Here is a 27,027-nt window from a genome sequence, read left to right as displayed (position 1 = left end):
GACACTGCTTTCTGCCACCCACCACAGTTTTTCTGGGATAAGGGGCCAGAAAATTGTAATGTTGGGGCCTCTTTAGTGCTAATAAATCAGACTGGCTCCTATCTCTAGGTAATATGAATTCTGTACAGTCGAACCCAACTTGGACCAGCCTAAGGCTCCCAAGCAGATGAGCAGCCAGAAGCCCCTGCACCACACTGGCTGTACCTGTGCGCTAAACAGAGCTTCAGACCATTTAGTTTTCTGTAAAACTAGATTTTTTATTTAATTCATACAATAGATTTAAGCATTTTGGTTTTAAACCCAGGGCAGCAGGAATGTATTTCCAAGGTTCTCGTCTTTGTCGTAGACCTGAAAGCAGAAGAAAGCACCCACTTTTCAGATTAACTCCTTACTAGTTGAAATCAGTCTGTTACCAAAGTTTTTATTCTTGATTCTAATTGTTGCCTTTTGGTGGTCATCAAGCATATTCAAATCTTAATTTAAGCCAGCTGTCCCTAATGCCATCCTCTCTGTGTATTGGATCAAATTCTTCACCTACCACAAAGGGAATCATGAAGGGAGAGAAATTCTGTAATAGCGTGCACCTACATGACTAGTGCCAAAAAAGTGGCTGAAATCTGGATCTCTTTCCTCCTCCGGCTTTAGAGGCTGTAACTTAGGTATTGTTCCTCTTTGGAGAGACTGAGCTGCAAGCCGCCTTCTTGTCAATGGTATCTGCAACAAAATAGCAGTTGTGTTATGTTAGAGTCAAATTAGGGCATTGTTGTGCCCTCATTGACAACTTTGTGGATGTGAATAAAACCTGATGAAATACAACGCCACTAGTGTTAAAACTCTGTCATTATCTGGACATTTAAAGGTATATAGGCATGATTTAATAGCTGGATTTCAGGACATAGTAAGAAAGAAAGACTTCATCTAGATCACTTACCATCATTCCACAACACATAGGGTATGCAACACAGCTTGGTGCCAGGATCACAGACTATAGAGACTTAAGTGTTAACAGTAACCTTAGTTTTGAGATTACTATCAGATGGCAAAATGAAGCCCTATGTCTGTAGCTCAAATTATATCTGTGAAATTCAGATTTAGGTTTATGTTTCCTCTGAGTTGGTGACAACATTAATGTTCCTTCAGTCAAGGGCTTTCAAGGTAAATGTGTATTTCTCAGTTTGTAGGGCTGGTTGCATGTGCTTGCTCAGTATGTCAGTGAAGGCTGGTGACTCTTGCCTCTCTGAAATTTCTCAGCCTTAACCTCATCAGTCATCTATCGGGATTATGTTCCTTGCTTTGATAGAAGAAGCAACAAAGGTGAACAAATGTCCTTGTGATATTCACTTCTTTCCCAGCCTCCCCGCCCCCAGTTTTGCTGTACACCTCTTCCCAGGTGTTACTGTTGTATTGTTAAGTCCTGCACACCTAGTGACGTGCTGTCTGAGCATATATCAGTTGTCGCTCTAGTTAGCTCTCTCATGCCCAGAGCAAAAACCGGAGCATGTTAAAAGCAGAAAACCAGCTCCTCTACCACCCAACAGAGTAAAGCAAAAGAAAAGTTATCATAATCACCTATCAATCTATAGATTACATTTCTACAAGAAGTACCTTGTCCTCTACCAAGTGCTAACACCTCCTCGTGCATTCATGTTTCTGTTGCGTTGGGTGAGACAAACCAGCTGTACCTCCAAACTGCTAATGGCTACCGTGTCCCTTCCTATCTTCTCAAAGTTCATCCTGAACGTGCATTCATCTGTTTGCCTACACATGATAAACATGGTATTCTTTGTATTTTATCTCTCCCAACACAGTATTATTCCCTTCAAAACCAGCTGTAATCATTTGCTTGCCTTTGAAGACATTTGTGCACCTCAGAAAAGGTGCCTTCTATTTTTAAAAGGAGGTGAGCATCTGTTCCTTAGCTTATTACAGACATAATAAACATTACAAATATGAAAAATTCGTATGGATTAAATATTGATTTTATTTTTTTAGAGAGCAAGTACAATAATGTTGCATTAAAATAATGCAATGTCATAGTTGTTACAGCTCTGATAGAAAAATAAACATCTCAATATACTACAGTGTCAAGTCATTAATAAATATCAAAATAGAAGTTAGTAGTCAACTGAAATTAATAAACAGCTATAAAAGTATACTATTTTAAATAATAAAATATTCAGTATATTTCCAGATGACAAAAGTAGTGATTTAAAAGTATCATTTAAAATGTAAAATGAACAGTAAGAAGTTATAAATTTATTTAAAACCTCTTCCCTTACTAACATTCTCTATGCATAAACTCTAGAGAAACATTATTTATCTGTATATACTTTTTTTACAAAAGGTAGTATATGTTAAATAGAAAGTTAAAAACTGTAGTATTATTAATAGCTGTCACACCATTGCTAAATAAATCATTTAAAAGTAGCTTTATTTTTTGAAGCAGTAGTAGGTAAAAGTGAAGAAAATGTTAGCACAGTGAATTCATCCAACACTAATGCCTTCCCAAAAGAATCTTTCCTCTTTCAACATGTCCCTTCAAAATGTAACTGAAACAGCCCAAATACAATACAGGTATCAGGATGCTGGGATTTGGGTAGAAGCCATTATTTTAATAAATGCCAGATATTTTATTTTTATTTTACTAAGTAGGTACCTTTTTTTATAAAACTGTGTACAGAAAAGGAAACAAAGAGAACATGCAACCCAGAGCAGCATTTGTAAAGCTTAAGAATCTACTAATTTTAGGTTTTTTCTTTTTCTACCCTCCACCACCCCACCCCAGAAAGGGCAAGCATTCTGAGCTGGCTTGCACTCAGTGAAACCCCACTGGTTTGGCTCGCTATAGAAATGCATTCATGCTGGCTAATTTTTTCCCTCTCCGTGAATTTCAGTTCTCTGCAAGATCCATGAGATATCTGTGCATCAGAGCAGTGTCAAGATCATCATTAAAAAGTAGTGTTGTTCTCAACTACCGCTCCATTTCTGCTTAGCAAATAAATCTTTCCCCTCTCTTGCAAACAGCTGGAGGACTGGCACTATGCATCACAGTCAGAGCAGAGGAAGTGTCACCCAGCACTGACTCAGCACAAATGCCTCTATGAGAAGTGCCTCTTTCCAGCTACAGCTTACATTCCTTAAGGTTGGCTGGTGGGGATCCTGGGGCTGGTGAGAAGTCAATGGGCAGATGCCCAAAGACTTCCAGAAGCTTTAAGGTCAGCCTTCAGCATCCAGGTTTACAGTACATACTGGCACAGGCAGTCCTTTGCTAGGTTACGTGCAAGCATTTTTTAATGAGAAAAGATGCGAAAGCCTGCCGTGCTGAGGGCTGTGTGCTGCACATAATGCAGTTCCAAAGTGTGGCCAAGCGCCTAGGACACAAACTGCACCACCTCTGCCGAGACAACCTATTTTGAAGAAGCTTCCTGCCCTGGCAAATGGAGAAGTGTGTTCTCAGAGCACCACCTCTGTAGGGATGCTGCGGGAACTGCAGGATGCTCTCTTCAAGGCCTTGCATAGGCAGCAGTGCCCTTGCATCCCTCTGCCTTGGGCATCACTAGGTCTTATGGCCACTTTACGACCACGAGTTGCTGGAAGCTGCTTCACACATTCACTCCCATGGCTTGCAACAGATGTACATTTGGGTAAGCACACTAAGTAGGAAACAAATATTATATATGGTCGGACTGGGAAAATAATTTTTTCCACTGCTGTCTGAAGAATACCTTACATAGCAGGTTTTCATGACACTACAGAGAGGAAAAAATAAATCCAGTTGAAAATAATGGATAAAATGTAAACTATGCCTATACAAATGTCCTTCCTTTTTAAGGTTCTCTTTCAACATTCCTTGTAAACATAAGGGAATTTCAGCTGGGCACAATGAAAATTCCTCGCATACCATGTGCACGTTTTCTGGATGAAACAGCTATTTTCCCACACACTTCTGTAGCAGTGTTATTAATGTACTCATAATGCTTGGAAATAATCAATTAATGGTATTTCTTCACTGTAAAGTCTTTAAAAAAAATCAGAAGTAAAATGTATGCTTTTTAATTGCATAAAAAAAGCAATTTCTGAAATGTTAGAAAAATAACCAGTTAAAGGTAAAAAAAGTGGGATTAGAATTTGAAAAGTATACATATGGATTTTGGCATTAACAAATTAACATTTCATTAATTTTTATCAATGAACATTAGCAAATCTTCTGTGAAAAATCATGCACATGCTCTGTTTGTGGGAGCAAATCTAAAAATAACTCCCAGAAACAATGATAAGATGCAAGAGTATCTGCTGGTATATTTTTGGGAATAGGCATGCAGTTGAATGATTTGACTTTTTATTTTTTGAAGAAGCCCAGTATAAGAAGTTTTATTTAAGAAGTTTGGAACATTCTATTCTGAGGCTAGATATTTTCCCCCCTATTTTTATGAGCATCTTTGACGCATAATACATTGAAAACGAATATGAACTAATTAGTCTTTAATATCTCCCATATTAAGCACTATAGGAAGCAGAGTCCTTCTGCAATCGCTGAGGAAATTCCTTGTGAATTACAGGCTGCTTTCTCATTTAAGGTCATGTGCTGAGGGAACACAGCTCCCTAAATAGTGAGGCTTTTGTTGGGCTATTCATCTCCTGCAGCAGCTCTTCTGAAAAACATGGTCAAAGGCAGAGGGAAACAAGTACCAAGCAAAGCCAGAGTTTCTCATGGATAGATTCCATCCCTAGAAACAAAGCCTCCTCCCAAAGATCCTGCTCTGTATAAGCTCCCCGTGGGCCTTCTAAAAGCCTTGACCTGTCACATTAGCAGCAGCTTATTCTTTTTCACTAGCCTATTCCACCATACAGCAAAACCATGAGGGACATGCAAAAAAGCTTTGCTTTTTTATCTCTTTTTTTTTTTTGTTAACATACTTTCTTTTAACCTCGGGACAGCAAACAGTTTACAATGCAATTCATCCTGTAAGCCTGCTCTATTTGACCAGAGCGTTTTAAACATTCAGGCAGGTGTCTGATAAGGAAATACTGGCCGTGCCCCTTCACAGGCAGCACTGCAATGCCAACGAAGTGCTGCAGAAGAAAAGTAGTATCTGTTTGATGTTATCTGGAAGATGGGTGTTACAACTTAAATCTTTCTTCCACAAAGAAGACTCATTCTCCCCTACCCATATAACTTAACTCCCTCTAACAGTGAAAAGTAATTTCTAAAGAAAAACCATTATCTATCACTTCAGTAAATGCTTTAAAGGCCAATATGGGAAATACATTCTGAGGAATTGTTTTTCTTAAAAAAAAATTACCACACTGTTTAAAGAACACAATTACATCTTTCATTATATACTCAGATAGTCTCCACTAAGCTTTCAATTGTTTTTTTGTTTGTTTTGTTAAGCAAAACTGATAACCAGAAATTGTGTTTCCTAGTCACTTTGAAATACTAGTGAATTGTGACAAGGGCAATAGCAGGTAAATCTTTATCAATCTTCTCTCTTCATCCCACTGAAACCAATTGTTCAGAATCTGTTAATTTAGACAGGAGGAAAATGGTTCTACAGGTTTTAAAAGAAAATGAAAGTTTAAGGTATACATGATAGATTACAGAATTAATCTATAATAAAGATATTACAATTAAGCTGTCACTAAAATTGGGGTCAGTGTAAGAAAACCTCTTTTCTTTATATGAGACACATTTACCTGTTTGGTAGAAAGCTCAGGCACTACTTTGAAGACTGTTTTAGTACATTTAATAGTCCAGTTTACATTAAAAAAACCCCCAATCCTTAAGATGTAAAGATTTCATGTCGATTTAATGGAAGGCCCATTGTCTCTATATTATTTTTCTCAATTCCACTTGATGCATGACCCAAGAAACTGTGAACACTCACATAGCACTTATCATTTGTTCTGTGTCCTGCCTTCCTTTCACATGTATACTCCTCAGATTTCAGTGGGAATTTACAGAAGAAATACAGAATAAGAAATATGAGTATATACTAATCTCTACAAACTGAATATAAAATGCTCCTGCTTTGTTTCTGTAATTCTTATCTATGACAAGTACAGACCAACATTTAGTAACAGTAATTAATGTTGCTAAAATGATACACTGCATACTGTCTTCTGAGATGATTTTTCTTTTTGCCAGCAAGATTTTAGTGCATTAGAAGTTGATCAGATTTTCATAGGGTTGTGGCAGCATAAAGTTAATAAATCAGGCTGACTCTTCCAACTAGTGTATAACAGTAACTCATCTTCTACCATTGTAGCCAGTTTCAGGGGTAAGAAAACGCTCCTGCTTGACCTTGTAGATTAAATTCTGCTCTCAGATAAGCTTGTATTGGTCCCACTGTGTTTGGAAGAGTTTTGCCCATTTCTGAAGGAAGAATTTGGTCCCATGTTTATGAAGTCAATTAATGTGTTATCTTGAGAAAAAAGACTCCTGTTTTCCTCACCTCCTTCCAAATTGCAGATTCTTTTCCACTTCACACTGGACACATTTCTTATGTCACAAACGCATAGTCACAAAAATGGAAGTGGTTATGTCAGAATTCACAAAAACTAATTCTGTCAACTAATTTACATAGAAAGATGAGCCCATGTGTAAAATCAGACTTATGTCTGACATCATACAAAAAAGAACAAAACATTTAGCAAAACACTGACATGTAGCTAGCAAACCAAGCACAGCTCTGGTGTAATTTATCTATTTGCAATGGAGCTGATGCTGACTCCAGAGCTGAAGTCAGCTGGCAGTGATCATTATGTAGACTATGTTGTTGGACAGAACTCTCGCTTTCTGTAGCCACTCAGTTTCCAAATACCTTAAAATTTGTATAAAAGTTTTTATGTTGAAACAAGTAAAAAAGCTAAAAATTACTCTTTACCAGATATAAATTATGTTTGTGACATCATATGTATAAAAAACTATATATATAATTTACCTCTGTGTGTGTGTATGCATGTGTGTGTGTGTACACACACAACTGTACACCCACACCAGTAACTCATTCAATCCAGTCATTTTTTATTAAGTAATGAGGAAAAGCTAAGAGGCTAAAGCAGACAAATCAGTGGAATTTGTCAACTGAGAGAACTATAAAAGTACCATTTACTCTATTTAAGAGCATTTGAATAATTTCATCTATTGCTATAATATACAGCAATGTTAATATTTCAGTCACAGCTTTTGTCCATTCCCACAGAGCACACCAGTACTAGCTACATGTAGAGTGAGGTCAGTGCTTTGTCAGACCGGTTCATATCTACATTCTAGGCCATAACTAAATAAATTAGAATATGCTAAAGTGCTACATCAACACTAATGTTCCTGAACAGTAGTAACGCACACTTCTCTTTCAAAAAAAATAAACCATTAAAAAAATACAGCAGCTATAGTTTTGAACATAGTCACATTAACGTGAATATGCTTACATGTCATTTTGTTACAGTATTCAATATCGCAGTACACAAAACCATACGGCAACAGTCACAACTCCGATGGAGTACAAAAGATAACTTTAAAAAAGTTGAGTGTGATGGAAACAGACATTTGCAGAAAACACACTGTCTTCAGAATTCACACTTGAAAGTTTCATTTAATCGTAACTTGCTGATGTCGATATTTATCTCCTCTGGTTTGTCACGTCTGTATGTTACTGTTCTTGTACAAACAGTAGGCAAAAACATCTTATCCTTGAAGGAGAAGATACAATTTTTGTCAATGATTAGCTAACTTTCATACGCAAGAAAAAGATTACTGAATATAATGGCTCTGAAATCAATTACCTTCTTTGTTGCAGATACTCTGTAATCAGCTGAAGATTTAATTTTATTGCTACTCCCCTGCAGAATTATTTGCCTGATGATAAGGACAACAAGCAACCCGATCAGAAAGGTAACTATAAAGATTATGGAAAAGACTCTAAAGTAGCTTCGTCCAGGGAAACATTCTGCAATGAAAGAAAAACACAAGTGTAAAGCCTAACATAGCACATCCCTCAAACACAGGCATATCTAGATTGCCTAATAATGTCACATAAATGTAACACTAGCCTGATAAAAGTTAAGGAAAAATAAGGGAAGTGAAGGGGAAAAGCTGCCATATACAAGCTTTTAAAGTGGGCATATCAAGAAAGGCAATTCCAATTAAGACCTGCAGTGGAAAAATAATGAAACTATTATCCCTTGAATCTACGGAACTGAGATCCAGGCTTCATTGTGTTGGCCACCTTTAATTCTCTGTAAACTACTGAGTTTATAGCTGAAATAGTGAGGGTGAAGCGTTAGAGATGTACAGGGCCAAGACAGTTTAACCTTCACAAGATTACAGTGTAGATTATTGGCAAAATATGAAAGAAAATGTGGTTTATTGAATCCTTGTCCAGTGCTCTCCTCACTGGTGGACCTCTTTCACACAGTAAGCTTTCTTAATTAATTCTAAAGTTATGAGGAAAGTATTTACACTTAGTTTCTTCACAAGATAAAAGGATGTACAACTATATGAAGTGACAAAAGGTAACCATTTACTTGCATTTTTGTTGCAGCTTGGACTAATTAAGCTCTTTAAGATTTTATTAAAAAAAAGTTATTCTTCCACAGCCCTCATAACTGTGCAGTTTTTTATACTTGAAAGGAATATTTAAACATTACTGAACATGAGGTAAGTGTTCTACTTCATTCTTCCTCATTTCTGGTGATGTCAAATAATGTAAGCATATCCAAAGTAATAAAATATACATATGCTGTAACAGATTTTTATAAATATTTCTTTAAGGATTGCTCAAGCAGGATTCATTATTATTAGATGTGATTTCTCAAAGAGCTGGGAAATCTAATAAAGCAATGCTTGCCAATCACATTTCCTGTTATTATTTATCTTTTACTTTCCCTGAAGCTATGAGTGATTTTTCTCTTTTTCCTGCTTTCTTCTTTTGTTATTGTGATACTGCGACACACTTTTGAAAGACATTGTAACAGTGGTAAATTCAATTATTAATGCCAACAGATTTTAATCTCATTAAAATTACCTAGAAAATGCTACATACCTGAAGTTTGGTCAATATAATGCAGCAGGTAAGCGCACGAGGTTGTGCACTGGTCAAGTTTTGCTTGAGATGCATTGTTAGAATGATGGCACTGAACACAATTCCTGTAAAATAAAGACGTAATTAAAAACCTATGTCTTTCTCTGCACTCCCCTTACAGAGATGGTATCAACAGGCTGATGTATTGCTTGCATATAATGCTTTCCTGTTGTTAGTAAAAACATTTCAATGTTTATTTATTTCTTTCTGAAATGTGATGCCTCTCTCAACATTTTATCCCTGTGATGCTTCTCTGAACCAACTGGTCAGAAGTTGTAAAGTAAAACATGCCTTTGGCTTCGAGCCACCTTCATCTGGCCTTTGCTCTGCATTTTGTGATGTGAGTTTTTCGAGGGAAATACCACTGGGATGCATGCTGGAACTGAAGGGTAGAGATAGGTGTAGGAAACACAGCTTTGTTAGTGTTTTTTTGGATGCTATGTTAAGACAAAGCCATGTAAGTTCCCACTGGTGGGCAGTTCAGGGGGTCAGCAGCACAGTGCGAGGCAGCGCTGTTAATCTTACCTACCATCTTCACTGTATATCCTTGCTGAAGATGGACACCACAAGTTATCCTGAAAAAGCCCTGACTGAATTTTTAATGAAGCTATGCCATCTTCTGAATTTATTAAAGGCACACATTTCACAGTGGCTTTGAACAAGTGTAAGCCAGCAGGACTAAATGCATTTTATCCAGTGAAGTTTTAGCAGTCACCTTTTCAGACATGGCCCACCACTCAGTGGTGCTGGCTTAAAGCCACTGAGAGCTTGGTCAAGCTTCTCTTCTTCTTGGACTGCTCATTTTGTCCCTTTCTTTACATGGGTAAGGAAAAATTACATACTTTAAAACTAGCACAGCAAAGACTTAAGTTGTTTAAAACTGAGTATGAGTAGCAGAGAATGTTGATTTCTGGGTAAGACCAGCTCTGCTCTGCTGATCAGTGGCAGTGATAATGCACACTTACTGCTCTTGTTCAACACTCACACCTCCTTCTTTCATCTGAGAAACACAAGGAATGTACAAAAAACAAATTTGGAGAATATTACTGGACTTGGTGGCATTCAAGAGTAGGATCTACTGTCCATTTTTAAAACTCTAGATTCACGGGCTTTATTTCCTACCCAGAAGATTTCATATGAAGAACAATCTTTTACTAAATGTTTGAAAAAACAATATTCATAGGATACACTTCCTTTAACTCCAACACTTCCTTTGACTTCAGAAAGCTGAAAGTTGGACACAGACTGGTGAACACAGATACAGCCATGCAATTCTCTTAATTGCCAGTGTGAACCCCTCAGTTACATAGAGAAAAGTCACAAGCATGAATTGTTTCCATTTCCAACAGTCTAAATATCTAAGAAATGCAGCACACATCTAGCCAAGCAGAAATATTTCTAGTTTCAACACTACAGAGTTAAAAAGTCACATCTAGCACAAGAAACCTACCAGTTTTCTTCACAGGCTTTGTTACAAGTAGGGCAATATTCACACAAACGGCCAAAGCTTCTTGGATCTGTGCATTCACACTTTCCACATACACATTTTCCTCTTCCACTGCAAATCTGGCCCTCTGAATTCAGGCAGTACTTTGCTGATTGTAATGAGCACTGGCAACGGTCACCTTCCCAGCCAGTGAAGCATTTGCATTTACCAGCTTCACATTCACCATTACCTACAACAGCAAATAGTTTTGAGTCATATGCTTTCATGAAAACATAGGAAGTCAATTTTCATATGCATACATTTGTATCGTTGGTGCTTTACATTAAAAAAAGCTAATTTAGACCTTGGTTTGCTAATTAATTTTTAAGTTAATGATTTGGCTGAAATTACCAGCATGATACATATTTATGGTTGCTGTTTGTTGTTAAGTTGAGCAAAAGCATCTACGTTGATGTCATCCTTAAAACCTTTTACTAGAATTTTTCCCTGTTGCCTTGGATCAAAGCAGTGGGGATTAAAAATTACACAATGATCAGGAAAACCACCTTCAGGCAAACTAAACAAACTTCTCTTTAGCAAGAAAGCATTCAAATCAATTAAACAGAAAGATTCAGTGGAGGAACGAGTATCAAGTTCATGTGAACATGCCAGGTTGTTTTTTTTCCCTTTTCAGAAGCACGCATGACAGCACTGTTTCCTACCTTTCTGAAGGACAGGTGACTGAGCTGGACAGGTAGACATGCTGTGCTTATGAGCTGCAGGTTATTTAATACGAACTTAAACCAGACAGCTTCAAGGATTCAAAGGCTGTAAGAATCTCTGGTGGCCTTTACAATTTTATAGGCAAAACAGTGTGAACTTTAGGGTAAAATACATGTTTTCGATGTTGTGGCACATTTAGGCAGGGGTACAACTGACATGCTGATAATGTTTAGCCACATTTTTAGAGCATGTGAGAGCACCCTTAGGAAATACAGAAACAGAGGTCACATAAAGCACAGGCAGGTCTAGGAAATCTCATGAGGTCTCCTTAACTACACCTCAGCAGTACTTCAGTTTCACACAGACTGTGATGGCCCTTCTTGTGCTCCAGGGATCCACAGAGCAGCTGTAGGGAGACAGTGCCACCTAACAGATAGGATCAGGCCTGGAGTCTGGCCAAGGTATAGGCTGCCGCATCTTTTGCCTGGGCTGGGCAAAATGGAGAGCGGAAGGGTATCCTAGGACATACCAGAGCAAGGCTTTGCACTGGAAAACATCCCATACAGAGGCACGCTGCCCAGCCATGGCCCTGGGCAACAAGTTCCCCTTGTGGTACCCTACAGCAGGACTCCATATAGGTGACAGTGTCCAACACCTCTTATACAAAGATCTCCCTGCCTTCTCTGCCAACCAGAGCACTGTATCTCAGGCTTTAGGAGCTTGCAAATTTAGAAGGTTTGCTTATGGCTAAGAAATAGTAAATTTGCAAAGTGGGGTGGGAGGAAGAGTAAGAAGATGAAATGTAATACTTTGTGTTGCAATGAAGTATTTAAAGGCTAGGTAACATTATTTCTCTTCATTTTATGTAAAGTTCACAGTCACCAGCAGAGCAAAACCAAAGTAACTTTAGTAAAGTCCATAGTATCACTCTCAATTTATCCAATTGGATTAAAAAATTGGTCCCTCAATTCATCACTGGTCAATATACAGTGAAATGAAAGGATGCAGAACAGTAGTACAGATTTTAAAATATCTAATTACTTCTGAGGGGAAAAAAAAATCTGGTAGAAATGCATTAATGATACTGATTCAATCCAATTTTCCCTTGGTAACACTAACTTAAAAGTACGTATTTTTTATTTTGTTCATATGCAATTTTCATTTGCATGTTTTCTTTAAAAAACAAAGTAGGCCACAAAAAGAATAAGAATTTCTAACAACTCTGTGTTTATGTTTCACTTTCACTCTCCTTTTCCAAACAGTTTTACCATACTTATCAGTTATTTGAAATCAAGTGTCACTGTATCTTCCACAAGTCTGATTTAGGGTGTCAGAAAGACAGATCCTCATCTGGAAGTTATGATTTCTTCCTAATCTCTTAGCATCTCATATTCTCACCAGGCTGAAATATATCAGTTTACTTTCTGGAATAATGTTACTATTTCATCCAAGATATCAGTATCATTACTTCTGAGGAAGCTTGAGATTTAAATCTTAAAATAGATAAACTTAAAAATAACTCAATAAATCCCCTAAAAAGCAGAGCTGAAGTTTAGAAGACACTGCAGAATTCTGTGGCAAAGGAAGCCTAGGATTCCAGAATTCCTACCAGGCTGTTCGGGACATTTCACACACTAATCCTGCACACAGAGTTCTGGTACCTGACAGCCTTACATCATTGTTTTCAGCTGAACCATATATATAAGCTTCAGAAAACCAAACCAAACCAAGGAAATAATACAGATATAAACTCTGCACCTTACCAGAACATAAGTTTCCCTGGTGATATGGGCAGGAAAAGTCATCCATTTCACAGTACTTGCCATACACCTTGCCTAGCTTGTTTTTGTAGCAGAAACATTTTCCATCTATGCAATTTCCTTGACCACTGCAGATGGGCTGGTCCTGGTGTTGTCTGCACCTCTCAGAAGGAAGCATATCTCTATTAAAGCTACAGTTATTGTCACTGCAAGGGGTCTGTTTGCCATCAGAAGTTGTTTCATCAGCCCATACTCTTTTGTGCCTTGCACTGTCTCCATACCGACAGGCACAGCTTTTCTGCACATTAACAATGGCGGTTTCATTGAAACCAATAGGTTTAAGTATTGCATATTGTCTTCCTCCACTTGTATCACATCCTTTCATTGTAACTGATACATTGAAAAGTACCTAAGAAGAAAGACAGACAGATTTTACACCCTTATTATTTCCTATAAATTGCATAAAATTTTTAACACATAAAGCAGAATCTTACACTGTATACGAATGTGCTCTAGCTAATAATAGCAAAATGGCCATTTGTCAAATATGATACATTAGTAATGATAAGCATCACAAATACAGTTAAAATCCTAATAATGTAAGACTGAGAGCAGTCTACTTTTTATGTTAAGAAAGCACAGCTGCAGAAGACAAGTTTAATACATGTTGAATAGTAACAGAATTACCATCATCATCTTCTTGTAATTATTTAATGTGTACATTCTGCTATATTTTAGAAATACCCAGATGAGAATTGGGATTGGATTGGGCAAGACAACACACAAACAGAAACACATACTCTTTATAAAAAGAATCTGTAATGAATGTTCTTGCTGCAGAAATGGTCTATGCAAATAGAAACCACAGTTTTTTGGGATGGCCCTATCTATTCTTACTAAAACCCAGAAATGGCTCACACCCTAGCAGCAGCTTATTTTTCCCAATTCCTGCAATGGGGATGGTGCAAAAGAGTCCTGCTGCTTTTGTGGTCCTGGGCGGACCACGTGCTACTTCAGAGTGGACCCAGTACCTAGATCATGGCTGTCATGGCCATCACCACCATGCCCCAGGTCCTCACCCTGGTATTGCCCACTGCAGCAGGAGCCTGCATAGCTTTCCAGGACCCTGGATAATTTTGGTGGTTAGGTGACTGCCACAGTGTTTGCCTCACTACTAAAACTCTTTGACGGCTCTGACTGGATAGCAATTTTCTATTTGAAAAGTGGGGTTTTTTTGGGCTTATGACAGGGTATCCTCATTAAGGCTATTTAGCCTGCTGATGTAAAACAACTCTTCCTCGCCTTCTCACAGAGAAAATATAAACAAGAGGAAAAGGCGAGAAAGGAGACCAAGAGGAGCAAATACCTTTACTCTTTACCACCAAAGAACAAAGACTTCCAAGCGAAAAAAGAGAAAACCTAAGGAACGGATTACATACAAGGTTGAAACTACCCGCAAAGACTAAGGCCATTCATTTCTCATCACTGTCTGCCCCTCCCACTGCGCCCCTACACGAGAACAGCCGAGGCCTTGGGGACAATGGTGGCTTTGTGGCAAGCTGGGCTGCGGCTGCCTACACGGACAAGAGGAGAAGAATTCTGTGCAGAAGCTTGCGCTTAATGTTGCATCGAGGGGGCACTCAGGCTTTGTCTCACCCTTTGCTTTTCTTCTGGTTTCTCAAATGCAGCACTACACACACAACTCCTCAGTTGCCCACACTCTCGGTGCATCAGACTTCTTCCCTTTGGGGCAAGAGTGTGGCTATATACTAATGAATTCATACAGCAGGTGCATATCACGAGGGGAGGACAGGCTGCAGCTAGAGAATGTGCTTTTAATTTAGCACAGAGCCCTGATAGAAAACATCATCTTCGTGTACGACACAGTACTGGAGGAATGACAGGCAGATGGGAGGGAAGGGCAAATCATGTCTTGAGTATGAGTCATGAAATTTGATGGATCTGAACACAGCAGTAGAAAGATTAAGCACATCGGGACTAAGTAATTGCAACACCATGAACACTTGCTAATAGCCAGTTAATTTTGCACCCTGAAGAGGTCATAGAATTCTTCCAGAATATAACACACTTTCTGTTTTGGTAAAAAAAGGAAGGAAGAAGGATTAGACAATGAAAGCAATGTGAAAATGAAGGAAAAGCATTTTGCCTGTAAACAAATACTGAAAGGAGGATTTACGGTTAAAATAAATTAATCTCTTGAGGGTGGCTCCTTTTCAACAGCAGTCTAGGTTTAGGACCACATGCAATCTTTTACAACCAACTGGCTTGGTTTTTTATTAAAAAGAAACAGATATAAATATTTTTCTTTTCATTAAACAGAACAAATTCCAGCCCTATTTCTTACGACATGCACAGGGAACAACACTGGAGAAGAGATGACTTAAGAAGAAAAACACACCAAATCTCCCTTAAACTGTAGAAGCTAATCAGTGGCAAATCATGCAGACAAAATTCACAAGCGCATAAAATCCGTCTAAATGAACATATTTAAAATGCACACATTTAATCTACTGATTTGTTTTGCTATTTTTACTTACACAGACACAAGTGAAATCACACCAGCTGAGAAGTATGTACATGTCAAGAAGGAAAGAACTCCTTGACCCTACTCTCCAGAAACACAGACCTCTTCCTGGCAAGCTAAATGAATTACTCTACTCGTCCAAGCAATTAAATAAATATATCAAGGAACAGAGAAGTTGTTCTGGGAAGAAAACCATGTTCTTTACATTAGCCAGACATCTTCCCCCTCATTTTCACGGTGCATGATGCTTCAGTTTTACAATCCATTTCATTCAGTAGATGGCACAGGTCCAAATGGGGATAAGTAATTTTATTAAGTTGATTTATAAAATAAACCAATTATCCACAACCCTGACTGCGCATGAAGACTACTAAAGCAAGGAGAGGAAAAGGTGGCGCCTAGTACAGACCCAAGGAACACAAATTCCAGTGATTCTTTTCCACTGGGTGATTATCTTTCAATGTCTTTACATACAGATTTCATTACAATGAACATGGCCATTGTGCTCAGTGGAGGACAAAGGAGGAAAGTCTTAATGGACGTTAGCTTTCAAGAAAAGCTTTGAGCCTTAGTTCCATGAGATTAGTGAGAATTAAAATAAGATTCAGGAAAAATAAAACCAGAGAATAATAGAGAGTCTGTGATCATTAATCACATAAATCCATTTTTGGTTTAAGTAAATCCCTAGAAGATTTCAAACCATTGAAACCCAACCAAACAGAAAAATAAGTATTCCAGTTCCTTGAAGAACAAGAACTACCAACATACTTCTTCATTATATCCCACATTTTTACATCCTTCCATGGCAGTTTTTTTACTTCCATCAGGACAGATTGCAGTGATATTGAAATGAAGTCCTTGGATCTGGTTATCCACTTGAATTTTCACTTCAGAGATTAGTTTCTGTAACCAGAAAACAAGTTTTAGTTGCATTGTGTTTCAACATATAATGTGCATCAGTGACTAACACCAAGTATGACTACTATGACTGACTAAAAATAAAGAAAGCTTTTCTGTGTGGATAAAGGAATGAATTAAAGCATTGTTTCCCATATAAAGACCCGATTACATTCCAAATATACAGAACCAGTGAACTGGTAATTCTGATGAAGAAGATTACGTTTTCCAGATAAAAATGCTTTCAGCTTTTCAAAAATGGTTTTGAAACTGTATTTTTTTGCAATTTGAAAATCTATTCTAACAACCATGTGCAACAAAACCTGTTTATTGTCTGAGAGACTATACCGCCTTTTAGCCACACATGTAAAATAAAACAGTAAACATACATACAACTATTGTTATCCAGCAGAAAAAGTTCCTAATTGACTTGACATTTTCTAAACTTCTGATATTTTGCATCTGTCTTGGAAAAGTTTTCTCTGAACAAACCTTAGGGTGATTTAGAGGCTAGTGGGATTATTCTTACTGACTTATTTGGGTCAGCTAGAACTATACATGTCAACAACTGGTTGATTCCCATTAGGGCTTTCTGAAATATAAAATAATGAAAAAGCTAGCTACTTTGTAACTTGTATTTACTGCATGCTCTATAATCCTACTTCCTTCCAATAAGGAATATTGCTTCTTGACATTTTAAGAATTCATCAAAACTCTGTACAAACCTACGAGCTGAAAATTGCACAAAGAGATTATTAAAATTCCTGGCATATTAGTATTAAAAAAAAATTAGTTTAGTAGGATACTTTTCTGTTACAACTGGAAATTTAATTACATGGATCTGAACACATGTTTATCTTGGTAACTTTTTCAAAATTAGTGACTCATCTTTGGCTTTTTAGCCAGGATTTTCCAGGGATTTTCAGCCAGGGTTTTCCACAACTAAGCCTAAGGTTTCCCTGCCTAGAACAAGAGTGCAAGAGGCCCACTGTCATCGAACATCAACACTTAATTTATTTTCTTATCTAAGCACTTTTGCTTTCAAGAAAGCAAAACATTCAAGCCCTGTTCACTGTGTGTTTGTATACTAAAAGCCCCTAAAACTATAATAAAAATCTCAAAGTATAAAGTCCAATAAAATTTAGGATGGGAATGAAGATACTGTCTAAAAAATGAAAATAAGGCAAGAGCAAACTGGGGGTGGTAGAAGCAGGAAAGTCCCACAGAATCTTCCACTGAACTAAGTCATTATTTTGTAAATTTTTGTTTCCTCTCCTTGAATGTTTGCCCTGCACTGTGCTCTAAAAACTGGGATACAGTTTAGGATGCACAGTGTAAGAGTGGCATACAAAAGGACTATGATCTTCAAATTTTTTTTGCCAGCAATTTCCTGAAAACCTCCATATTCAAAATGACATTTCTTGATCTTGTAAGAGAAAGTATAGCATCAGTGAGGGCTTCTCTGCAATTTGATTACACCTATTGTCCTCTGTTTTTGAATGCCTTTACCTTCTGCACAATGTTGTCAACATGACAGTGAGAAAAATGTGCACAAACCCACTCCACTGACTAGGAAAAGACATGGGACAGGGCTCTTTGTTATAGACAATTTGCTGAAAGCAAATAGCCTGATTTAGATGGTTAACCTAGTACAATGGATAATTTCAGCCTCTGATGTCCAACTAATTAAAAACAATGTGATACATGTTGATACCTTGCATATAGCTTTGTAACAGATTTTTCAACTGTTGGAACTCGCATGTTTGTGCAACTTGCACACCTTAACAACATTCATACTTGGCTTCATTTTCAAAGCTGTTTCTGCTCACTCTTAGGAGGCTATCTTTCATTCACTATCAGGATGCCAATTTCCCGTTTCAAGCTGCCATTCCCTGTCAATCATTTGTGGAAAATAACTTTATGCTCTTCCCATACTGTTGCGTTCTCTTTCCCACACTATTACTTGTAGTTGAGAACTCCAGGCAAGAGCCATTTCCATTGTTCTCTCCCAAAGCCATATCAAAACTCTTCCACACTGCCATGCCTCAAAACTCCAAGTCACTACACTGCTTTGTGCTTTCCACAATATCCACTGTTAACTCAAACTACCTCCTTGTGAATTCCCACCTGTTGTTCATGTTCTAAGAATTATGCTGTAAGACTCTCTTGATATTGCACTATCTTTTTGCACCGAATTTATATGGTGCATAGACAGTGGTGTCTGGTCTGTAACTAAAGAATGCCAAAATTCAAACAGATATTTCTTTTGGAGTTACATGGCAACAGGTGCAGAGAATCAAACAGGTTATTTAGAAGTACCCTTAGAAAGGAAGAAGTACTAGCTCTTAGCTTTGAGGCTGTGACAGCCTGGGAATTTGACAGCTGTTGTGGGATAGTGTCACCCACCAAACTGGACATTCAGAAAAGTAGGGAACTTATCCTTGTGGACTTCAGACAGAAGCCAAGATCCTGGAAATTCCAACTTTAGGCTACGAAAGGTGAAAATCCCTGAACAAATACAGCATACAACACTGTCATGCTCATCATACCTGATAGGCTTCTACCACCAAATCATTGAGATTTGCTGCTTGTGATTCTATCTGTCTTGCAACAGTACCAGGCAACAGAGGTAACAGATCCTATGAAAAATACAATAATTCATGCACAGTTTTAATTTTTAATATTACTATTGTGCTTTTAAAATTGAAAAAAGAAATCAGGTTTCTAACCTACTTTATACCAATGGAACTGGCTTCCTTGAACTGCAAAAATAACATTGATGTTATTGTCAATCAACTTTTCAGAGAGCTGCCCAAGAGATGGATGCTCCTGCAAAATATAACAGAAAAGAGAAGACTGCAGATTAGTAGGTAAAAACCTTATAACTAACATAGGACACAATGCAGGATTCCAAAACCACTCCAATCCTTATTTCTAAAAGTACAGAGAAATGCTAGGCCTCTTTATGAAAGATGGTGAGACCAACCAAATAAACAGATCATGACAAAAAAAGATACCAGGGGATCACATAGACTGTAACAGGCCATTGTCTGTTGCCAACTATACAGGAAAGTTGCACAATGGGGGAAATTACTCATACAGTACTATTTCCTTGGTTTGAGTTTGATGCTTAAGAAATATGATGTTGCCCATGATCCATCTAGGACAAGATTCCTAAGAATGATAGGTGGGTTCTTGTGAAAAAGTCAGGGAGAAAGTACAACATAAGGGCACTGAGATTAAGTGTGCTTTTGGGAACAGCAAGGTGAGTAATTAATGAGTAATCTTGTTTCTCAGAAATGTATTTTAGCACCAGGGATCAGACGCATCAGCTAAATGCATCCACTGGGTCAGGTTCTAGCAATGTCAGTATTTTGTACATGTCTTACTTACAGATGACAACTTTCTCCTTCTCCGTATATCCAAGACCTGCCTTAGGAGTGATGCCTCCACTCCTTACTGCAATGACCTGCTACATTTTCTTAATCACACTTGTTCCTAAAGATGGTAGCATGAGTTTCATGTCTCTCCCAGTAATGACATTGCTCTATTTGGTGAGGTACCTATGATGGTGTGTTCTGTGCCAGTGGCCTGCCCTTCTACACTTCTCATTGAGAGATCTGACATGGATTTGAGAACAAGAAGTGCGTTCCTATGCCTTCATCCAAGATCTGGGGAAGCACAAGGGCATTTGTGTGGTCCAGTGGGCTTTGCACACCTCACACCTGGGCTATGTGAGATCCCTTCATCTCCAGTTCACTAAAACAAACTGTATCTGAAAGTCACCACTTATCACACATCTGTGAATACTTCTAAAGAAGTAAATTCAACACCTAAAATTCATGACTAAACATAGAGAAGTGGCTGGGGACTCGGCCTGTGGTTCCCCTTACAAAGATTTCATCTGGACACCTCCACTCATGTCAGGTCCTTCAACCTCTTTCCCCCACATACTTCTGCTGTCTTTCTCTTCCTAATTATTTTTCACCATCTCTTCCATATTGTCTCTCTCTCACAAAAACACAACGCTGTTTCCCTGCACAATTAATTTATCCCCAGAGTATCACTTGCTACTCAAGGCACCCTGCAAGTCAACTGCTCTCCTAACAGTAATCTGAATGCCAAAACAGCTGAGATAAAGTTATGCAAGGGAGCAAAATCCATTTTCCATCATATCACACTATTATAACAAGCCTCATATAGAAAGAACAAAGGAGTTTCTTGCTGTGGCTTGATCTTAGCCAGGGTCCACACCTCTCAACTTTTCCACCCTTTGGTAAGAGATTATATTGTTTAAGATAAGTGATGAAAGGAAGGTAACACAGCAATAAAAGGGCCTTCTTCCAGCTCCAACTGGCATACATGAGGATCCAGTGAGCATGCATTCTCACTACACAGCAGTTTTGGGTGAACTGCAGCACCAATGGCTTTGCTGCCATTTTCAGTAGCCTGCAACAGAGTATTAAGCCCTCCTTCCTTCTCCAGGACCACAGAGCACAGCGGTGGGGCCTCCATTGTGCTGCACACCCCTGCAGGCCACGTGCAGCTGGCTGGCAGATCACAGACACATCAAGTGGTCCCAGGACACAGGAGAGTGAATCCGGACATTCTGTAAACACCACCTGCACTGTTAGTGTGTGAATGACAGGGCAGTGTCAAGGGATCATGAGATGGTGGTCAAATAAGTCAGTCCTCCGCCTTAACACATGAGACTAGACATGTCTGAATTCCAGCAGAGGGGCCTCTCAACATGTTGGCAACTAATAGCAGAACTCTGGGATCAGGAGTATCAGAGATGGGTTTCCAAGTGCTCATGAAACCAAAACTTATTCAGATGGAGCTTACTGAAGTCAAGAGATGACATGCATAGATGTGTAAAGGTTGCGGGGGACTGGATCCCCAAGTTTCCTAGTCTGCTTACAAGTGTTGAACTTTCTTCTGCTTGTCAGCTCTAACTCACTAAAGCGTCCAGGTTGGCTAGCAGTATGCTAAAGTCTGACTTCAAGTTAGAAAGATTTGCTTTCTTTTAGAAGAGATATTAAAAAAAAAACCCAACCAAACAAACACCAACAGACCCACACTTATCTTTTTCATTTTAAGCATGTAAAGACATAACACAAGGAACTGTTGGTCACCCGTGAAGCCTCACTTTGCTTGCTGTGAAAACCCTGCTGTTCTTTATATATTTTTACCTTATCTCTTCCCACTACGGCTCAGGTGAATGTACTTTATATCATCTTTCTTGTTCCAATTACATCATTCATTTTATTATTTTAACCCACTGTGTTAAGCTGTGAAGATAACTAATACAGATGTTAAGTATTTCAGAAAGGGAGTTAACCAAGCACAGGTCTAATTAAAATGGACTAGATTTCTTTCCTGTCTTATACTTTTTTTGCTGACACCATGTGACTGCTTAGCAAAAGTTAGAAAGAAAGAGGCAGAAAAGTGACTGGAAACATTTCTTATGTAACGGCTAAGCTTATGCAAATAAATAAAGCAAATTATTCCTAACTGGCACAAGGAGGAAATAAAAATACACCAAAATGAAATGTTCTCAAGACTACCAGAAGCTAAGAACCAAGGCAGGAAAATGTAATTACAGATGGCTCTTTAACTTAACATAGCACACCAAAATTGCATTGATATAGAAAAAACGGCAAAAAATATGTCATATGACCTATTTTTTAAAAACCTGGCAGCCTTTCATGACATTTCATTTAAATATCAAGTAGCCTTGATTTGACTTGTTCTAAAACTACTGAAACTGAACATATTGGCTAGCGGGACATAAATAATCCTGACATCTGAGAGGGAATATCCAGGAGGTGACAGGGCGAGTACATGAATGCAAGAACATCAGATAATTGGAAATCCAAACAACTTTCCTGTTAGCACATGCTCAGCTCCCTCCTCTGCTCAGCAAGGTCCTGGAACATCCACTGATTCCCAGAAACCTCCCAAATTTAATGATCACACACCATATGGCAGTTGCTTCCTGCTGCCCCACCATCCTTGTAAGCATCAGTTGCTGGGATTAAATTCAGGTTGAGTCTAATTTACACGCAGTCCTCACTGCCTTCACCAGCATGTTGCTGGCTTGGGCTGAACACAGGCTATATACTTTAACTAAGTGCAGCTAGAATAAAACTGTAATGTGCTCCAATGATACCACAGTTCATAATTCTGCTTTCAGGTGATTACATGGCAATTAAGTAGTGATTCATTTTTCTTATGTACATGATTCATAATTTTTGAAGCAAATAGCCAAAACTATTAAATATTAAAATTCTTAGGGAAAAAAAAAAATCCTTTCGTCAATCACTTATGACTACTTTACAAATTCTTGAAAAAATTACTTTGAAAGCTAAAAATATTTGCTAAAGAGGTATGATTTTGCTACAGTATTTTTGCACAGGTATGTATTACCACATGTTGTCTTTATACTATGAGATTCAAATGTATTTAATGCTGCATTACCACCGCAAAGCTTTGTGGCACAAGAATATTTTCTAGCCTATCATGTTTGAATTAACTCATTGCTGCTGTACATCTCCTGTTTTACCAAGCCTTTAAAATCAATGCAACTATGCCTCTGTGACCATAAACCATGACCACTACCTTTGTCGTATTAGCAGGACTGTGCAATTCTTACATATTACCAGCTGCTTCTTGTGCAAAATACCACACCAGGTATTTCCTATTTGTATTTTATCAAAATGTGTGTGATTTTAATTAGATGGTAATAAAAAAACTCACACCAAACCCAGTAACATATCCTCCTCTGCTGTGTACTGTTGTCTGAGACTCCAAAATACTTTATCACAGACCAAAATAATGACAATAGTTCCAGGTGATTGATTCTTCATTTCACAACTTGCCTACCTGGAAAAATACTATTCTGATAACTGAAATAAGAGCAATGCTTTGACAGCAATCTAAACCCTCCTTTATGTAGTTTTACATTGCTTCTCTGAAGGCAGAATCTATGACATATACCTTACCATACTCGTAGCTTTGATGTACACGTTATCTTTCAAATGACAGTTTCCATCATGGGGAATCACAATCCCTGCTAATTTGCTATCAAGGGCCAGATGAGAAGTTTGATCTGTCATCACAAGCAGCAGTCGCTTTGCTTCTTTCCGCCACCCAATATGGCTCTAAAAAGAAAAAAAATAAGCACAAGTAACTACTTATTTTCTAAAATAATAAATAACATGAAAAATGAATCTGAAAGTCTAGTTTCAGATATTACACTGCTTAGCAACACCGAGTTTAAGCCAGGTTATATAAAGCATTTTCTGTGGAAATGTGTATCATGTCCTACATCGGAAAACTACCACTGTACTCGGATATCCACTTACCACTTTCTTTGCTTTGAAATCTTTCTTTCTTTAGAAAGATCTCTCAAAACATGCAAGTCATGCATTACACAGTGGGCTTGGGTAACAGCTGCCACATCGGGTGTGTCGCTGTTACATACAAATGCAAATGCATTGCATTTGTAAAATCCCTCGTGCTCCAAAAAGCATTACAAACAATGAATACGCATTCATTCGTACTGGTACTTGGTGCCCTCTTCTATTTTTACTTTATCCATATCTACTTTATATTCTCAGCATTCTATAATTTTGTTTTCTTACACAGCTTTCCAGAAAGGACATTGCATATGAACAACAAATCAATGAGAGGGAGTATCTTCATGCACCTGCAAAGTGAGAAATTCATTATCATGCGGCAAAATACTACATCTATCCACCACCTTAAAGGATTAATAACAAAGTGTCATCCACAAGGGTGAATTTAATGTGTTTCAGGAATTCAGTGACGTGAAAAAGGTAGAAGGGCAAGCTTGTATTTAAACTGGGTTAGGTGACAACTTGTATTTCCATTATCATTTATTTCCCTGCAAGAAATAAATGCTGCTTTAAATCAAACTTTAGAGGCACACACAAATCACCCCGTATTCTTTTTCATTATTCGCTTTCTCGATTATTCCATCTTATTCACTAACTCCACTTTTCCTCCCTTTTCCTCCTTTCTTGCTCCTTCATCCTATGACTCTGTCTCATCTCTACTATTTCGCTTAACATGGCTCGGTATCTTTCATCTCATGTGAAACATGTATCAGCAATACAGTCCACGTACTCAGCCAGGCTTCGTCTTATTCTCTGTCTTCCTTTCTTTGCTTTGTAGAGAGGGACTTAGCTCCCTTCTCAGGCTCATTCCCTGCTAGCTCTGAATGGGGATTAAGTATCTCATAACAGTAGGGATAATAAGTACAGAGGGGTGTGGTGTCTTTTCCAGCTAATACGTTAGGCATGAATCTCCCTCAGATAAATCTAGACAGCATTTCCCCTAAGAAGAAATATTTTAAGTTTTATTTATAAGCAGTTTGTATCTAAAATAAGCCCAGATCTCCTCCAGCACCATAGAAACTTCTTGTTCCCAAGACTCCCATCATTTTACCTTGTCACCTCAAGACTCCTACCTACATACATCGCAGCAACCAAAACTTTAAAGGAGCTTCATGTTCTAACCTGCTACCTCTTGCAACAGGGCTGTATTGCTTAAAGCAAGATGGAGCAAGTTATAAAGTTCTACTGTAGGCAAAATGAGTGCACATTAATATAAATTATAGCTCACGATGGTTGTTATGAATTGCACATTGTTCTCATCCATTTTGGTTCACAATTCAGTTAGCAGGAAAACCTCCCCATTCTCACAAATTTTTCCATTCTATTGTTTTCGGAAGCATATATTCTAAAACTCACATGTCATAAGTGTGGAACGTGTCCAATGACAAACACAGAATTTTAAGGATTTTTTCCAAAGCTCCAGAATGATTTTTTGTAACAGCTCTGATCACAGTGTCTAGGAAGAGAGGCTTTTATTTACCTGTTCTACAGCTCATCAAAATTTGAAAATAAAATTAGGCCAAACTGTTCATTTTTAGCATAGTTTGAGTTACTTTTTGTCCTTGACGCATTCTACTGTCCAAAAAAAAAAAAAAAAAAGTGAAGATGGACAAGATAAAAGAATTGTCCTGACATCATCCCAAGACATGAGAAACACACTAAGTCTGTGATTTGGACAGGAGCTGAAGTATGTTCTTTAAGTGGACAGAAAGAGCAGAGAATTAGCAAACCCATGAATCAGCCAACCTTCAAAATTCCTATTGCAGTACTATGCATAGAAGACAAACAACATGCAAAATAGCCTTTTAGAAGAAAAAAATTCTTATCATTTAATATGCTTATAGCCTGGGAACTACTGATGCAGATCTTTTCCATCCTTTCCTGCATGGGAGAGATGGTGATGAAATTTTATCAAGATACAACAGTTCATTTTTACTTGTTTTGTATTGTTTTTAAATATAAATTCCTTAAAAGCTGAGATAACATTGAAATGCATTTGTTTTCCTCATCTACACAAGCAGATATGTAACTGATCCTTCAGTTTTCAAATAGATTTTTCAGTACAAGAAATGTCAAATGGCATTTTGACATTTCACTTAGGAATACAAGGAAGGCTTTAATGATTTTTGAAACTAATTTTGCAATGAACTGAAATTAATACTCTTCAAGCAAGAAGCAGTAGCTTTCATTGTCCATCCTATGTTGGTCAGGTTGTTTAAAGCCAGAGTTTGAAGAACATCATTAACCAATACTGACAAATATTCCTTTATGCCCTCCTTTTTCAGTTTCAATGGGAAACAGAAATGTATAACTAAGGGAGAAATAATGGAAAAAGAGGAAGAAATCTTACTGTTACCAGGCCTGGAACTGACATTTTGACATCAGGAACACTGAGCACTGTTTAACTATATACATATATATGTGTGTGTGTGTATACATCTGAACTATGATTTAGTCTTCTGTTAACAAGCTCCTTACCTGGCACACAGCTGCTTGGAGCATCGCATCAAAACCTCCTTCAGGTGTATCAATATTTCCAGAAATTTTTTGTTTATTCACTGCATTTCTGAATTCTGCTATATTGTCAGTCAGGGATAGCACGTGAATATAACCATGAGGAGGCATACAATCTAAATTGTAATCACTGTACAAAAAAAAAAACAAAGCAAAAGTCTAACACATTCTGTATTTTCCATTTGAATTGTAAATACTGAATCCCTATCAATCTATAAAATCCTGTTACTAATTTACATAGTGCATATATGCACAGTAGAAGAAATATTTAAAGAAAGAAGAGTAACTCCACACTAATTAAGTTCAGTAGGAATTAGTTCTCATTTACTATGAAAAAATGTATTCTTTTGGCATTTATGGAAATGTATATAATATAACAATATAGTAACACTACATATGTAGCATTTCTGTCTAGAATGAAAAGAAACACAGCGTGAGCAATGGTATGATCTCAGAGAGTACATAATCCCTTTTGGAATGTCTATCAAGTGATACAGCTTTGCTTTTCATTATCCTAAGAAAGAGCTATCACACTGCAGCATTAAGATCCTTTAATAGATCAATACACAGGTGACTGGATCAAAACTAAAATAAAATATAAGTTGCTACATCCACTAGCAGTAAATGTACATAAAATTAACGTTGAGATTAGTGA

The 27,027-nt window shown here is 37.8% G+C and overlaps 1 protein-coding gene and 1 long non-coding RNA gene across 7 annotated transcripts in view; both read right to left on the bottom strand.

Moving 5' to 3' along the window:
• Nucleotides 1-236: 236 nt before the first annotated feature.
• LOC115606742 lies at nt 237-835 on the bottom strand. The gene is made up of 2 exons (XR_003990990.1): nt 589-835; nt 237-348 (listed from the first exon to the last, which is right to left on the bottom strand). It is a non-coding gene; the product is annotated as an uncharacterized LOC115606742 (long non-coding RNA).
• Nucleotides 836-6,117: 5,282 nt separating this feature from the next.
• Nucleotides 6,118-27,027, bottom strand: part of ITGB8 (integrin subunit beta 8) — a 44,550-nt gene continuing 23,640 nt past the window's right edge. For all 6 annotated transcript variants that reach the window (XM_030483119.1, XM_030483126.1, XM_030483155.1 and 3 more), the window contains 10 exons: nt 26,337-26,502; nt 23,442-23,600; nt 19,171-19,266; nt 18,987-19,076; nt 16,309-16,443; nt 12,999-13,404; nt 10,537-10,762; nt 9,048-9,151; nt 7,789-7,952; nt 6,118-7,695 (listed from right to left, as the gene is read on the bottom strand). In XM_030483119.1, coding sequence (XP_030338979.1) covers nt 7,573-7,695; nt 7,789-7,952; nt 9,048-9,151; nt 10,537-10,762; nt 12,999-13,404; nt 16,309-16,443; nt 18,987-19,076; nt 19,171-19,266; nt 23,442-23,600; nt 26,337-26,502 — 1,669 coding nt within the window. In that variant the 3' untranslated portion in view covers nt 6,118-7,572. The remainder of the gene's footprint in view (nt 7,696-7,788; nt 7,953-9,047; nt 9,152-10,536; nt 10,763-12,998; nt 13,405-16,308; nt 16,444-18,986; nt 19,077-19,170; nt 19,267-23,441; nt 23,601-26,336; nt 26,503-27,027) is intronic.

The sequence above is a fragment of the Strigops habroptila genome, chromosome 1 (assembly GCF_004027225.2).
Source record: "Strigops habroptila isolate Jane chromosome 1, bStrHab1.2.pri, whole genome shotgun sequence".
Taxonomy (NCBI): domain Eukaryota; kingdom Metazoa; phylum Chordata; class Aves; order Psittaciformes; family Psittacidae; genus Strigops; species Strigops habroptila.
Note: the sequence above shows the minus strand (reverse complement) of the source record. Positions and strands in the feature narration are given on the sequence as shown.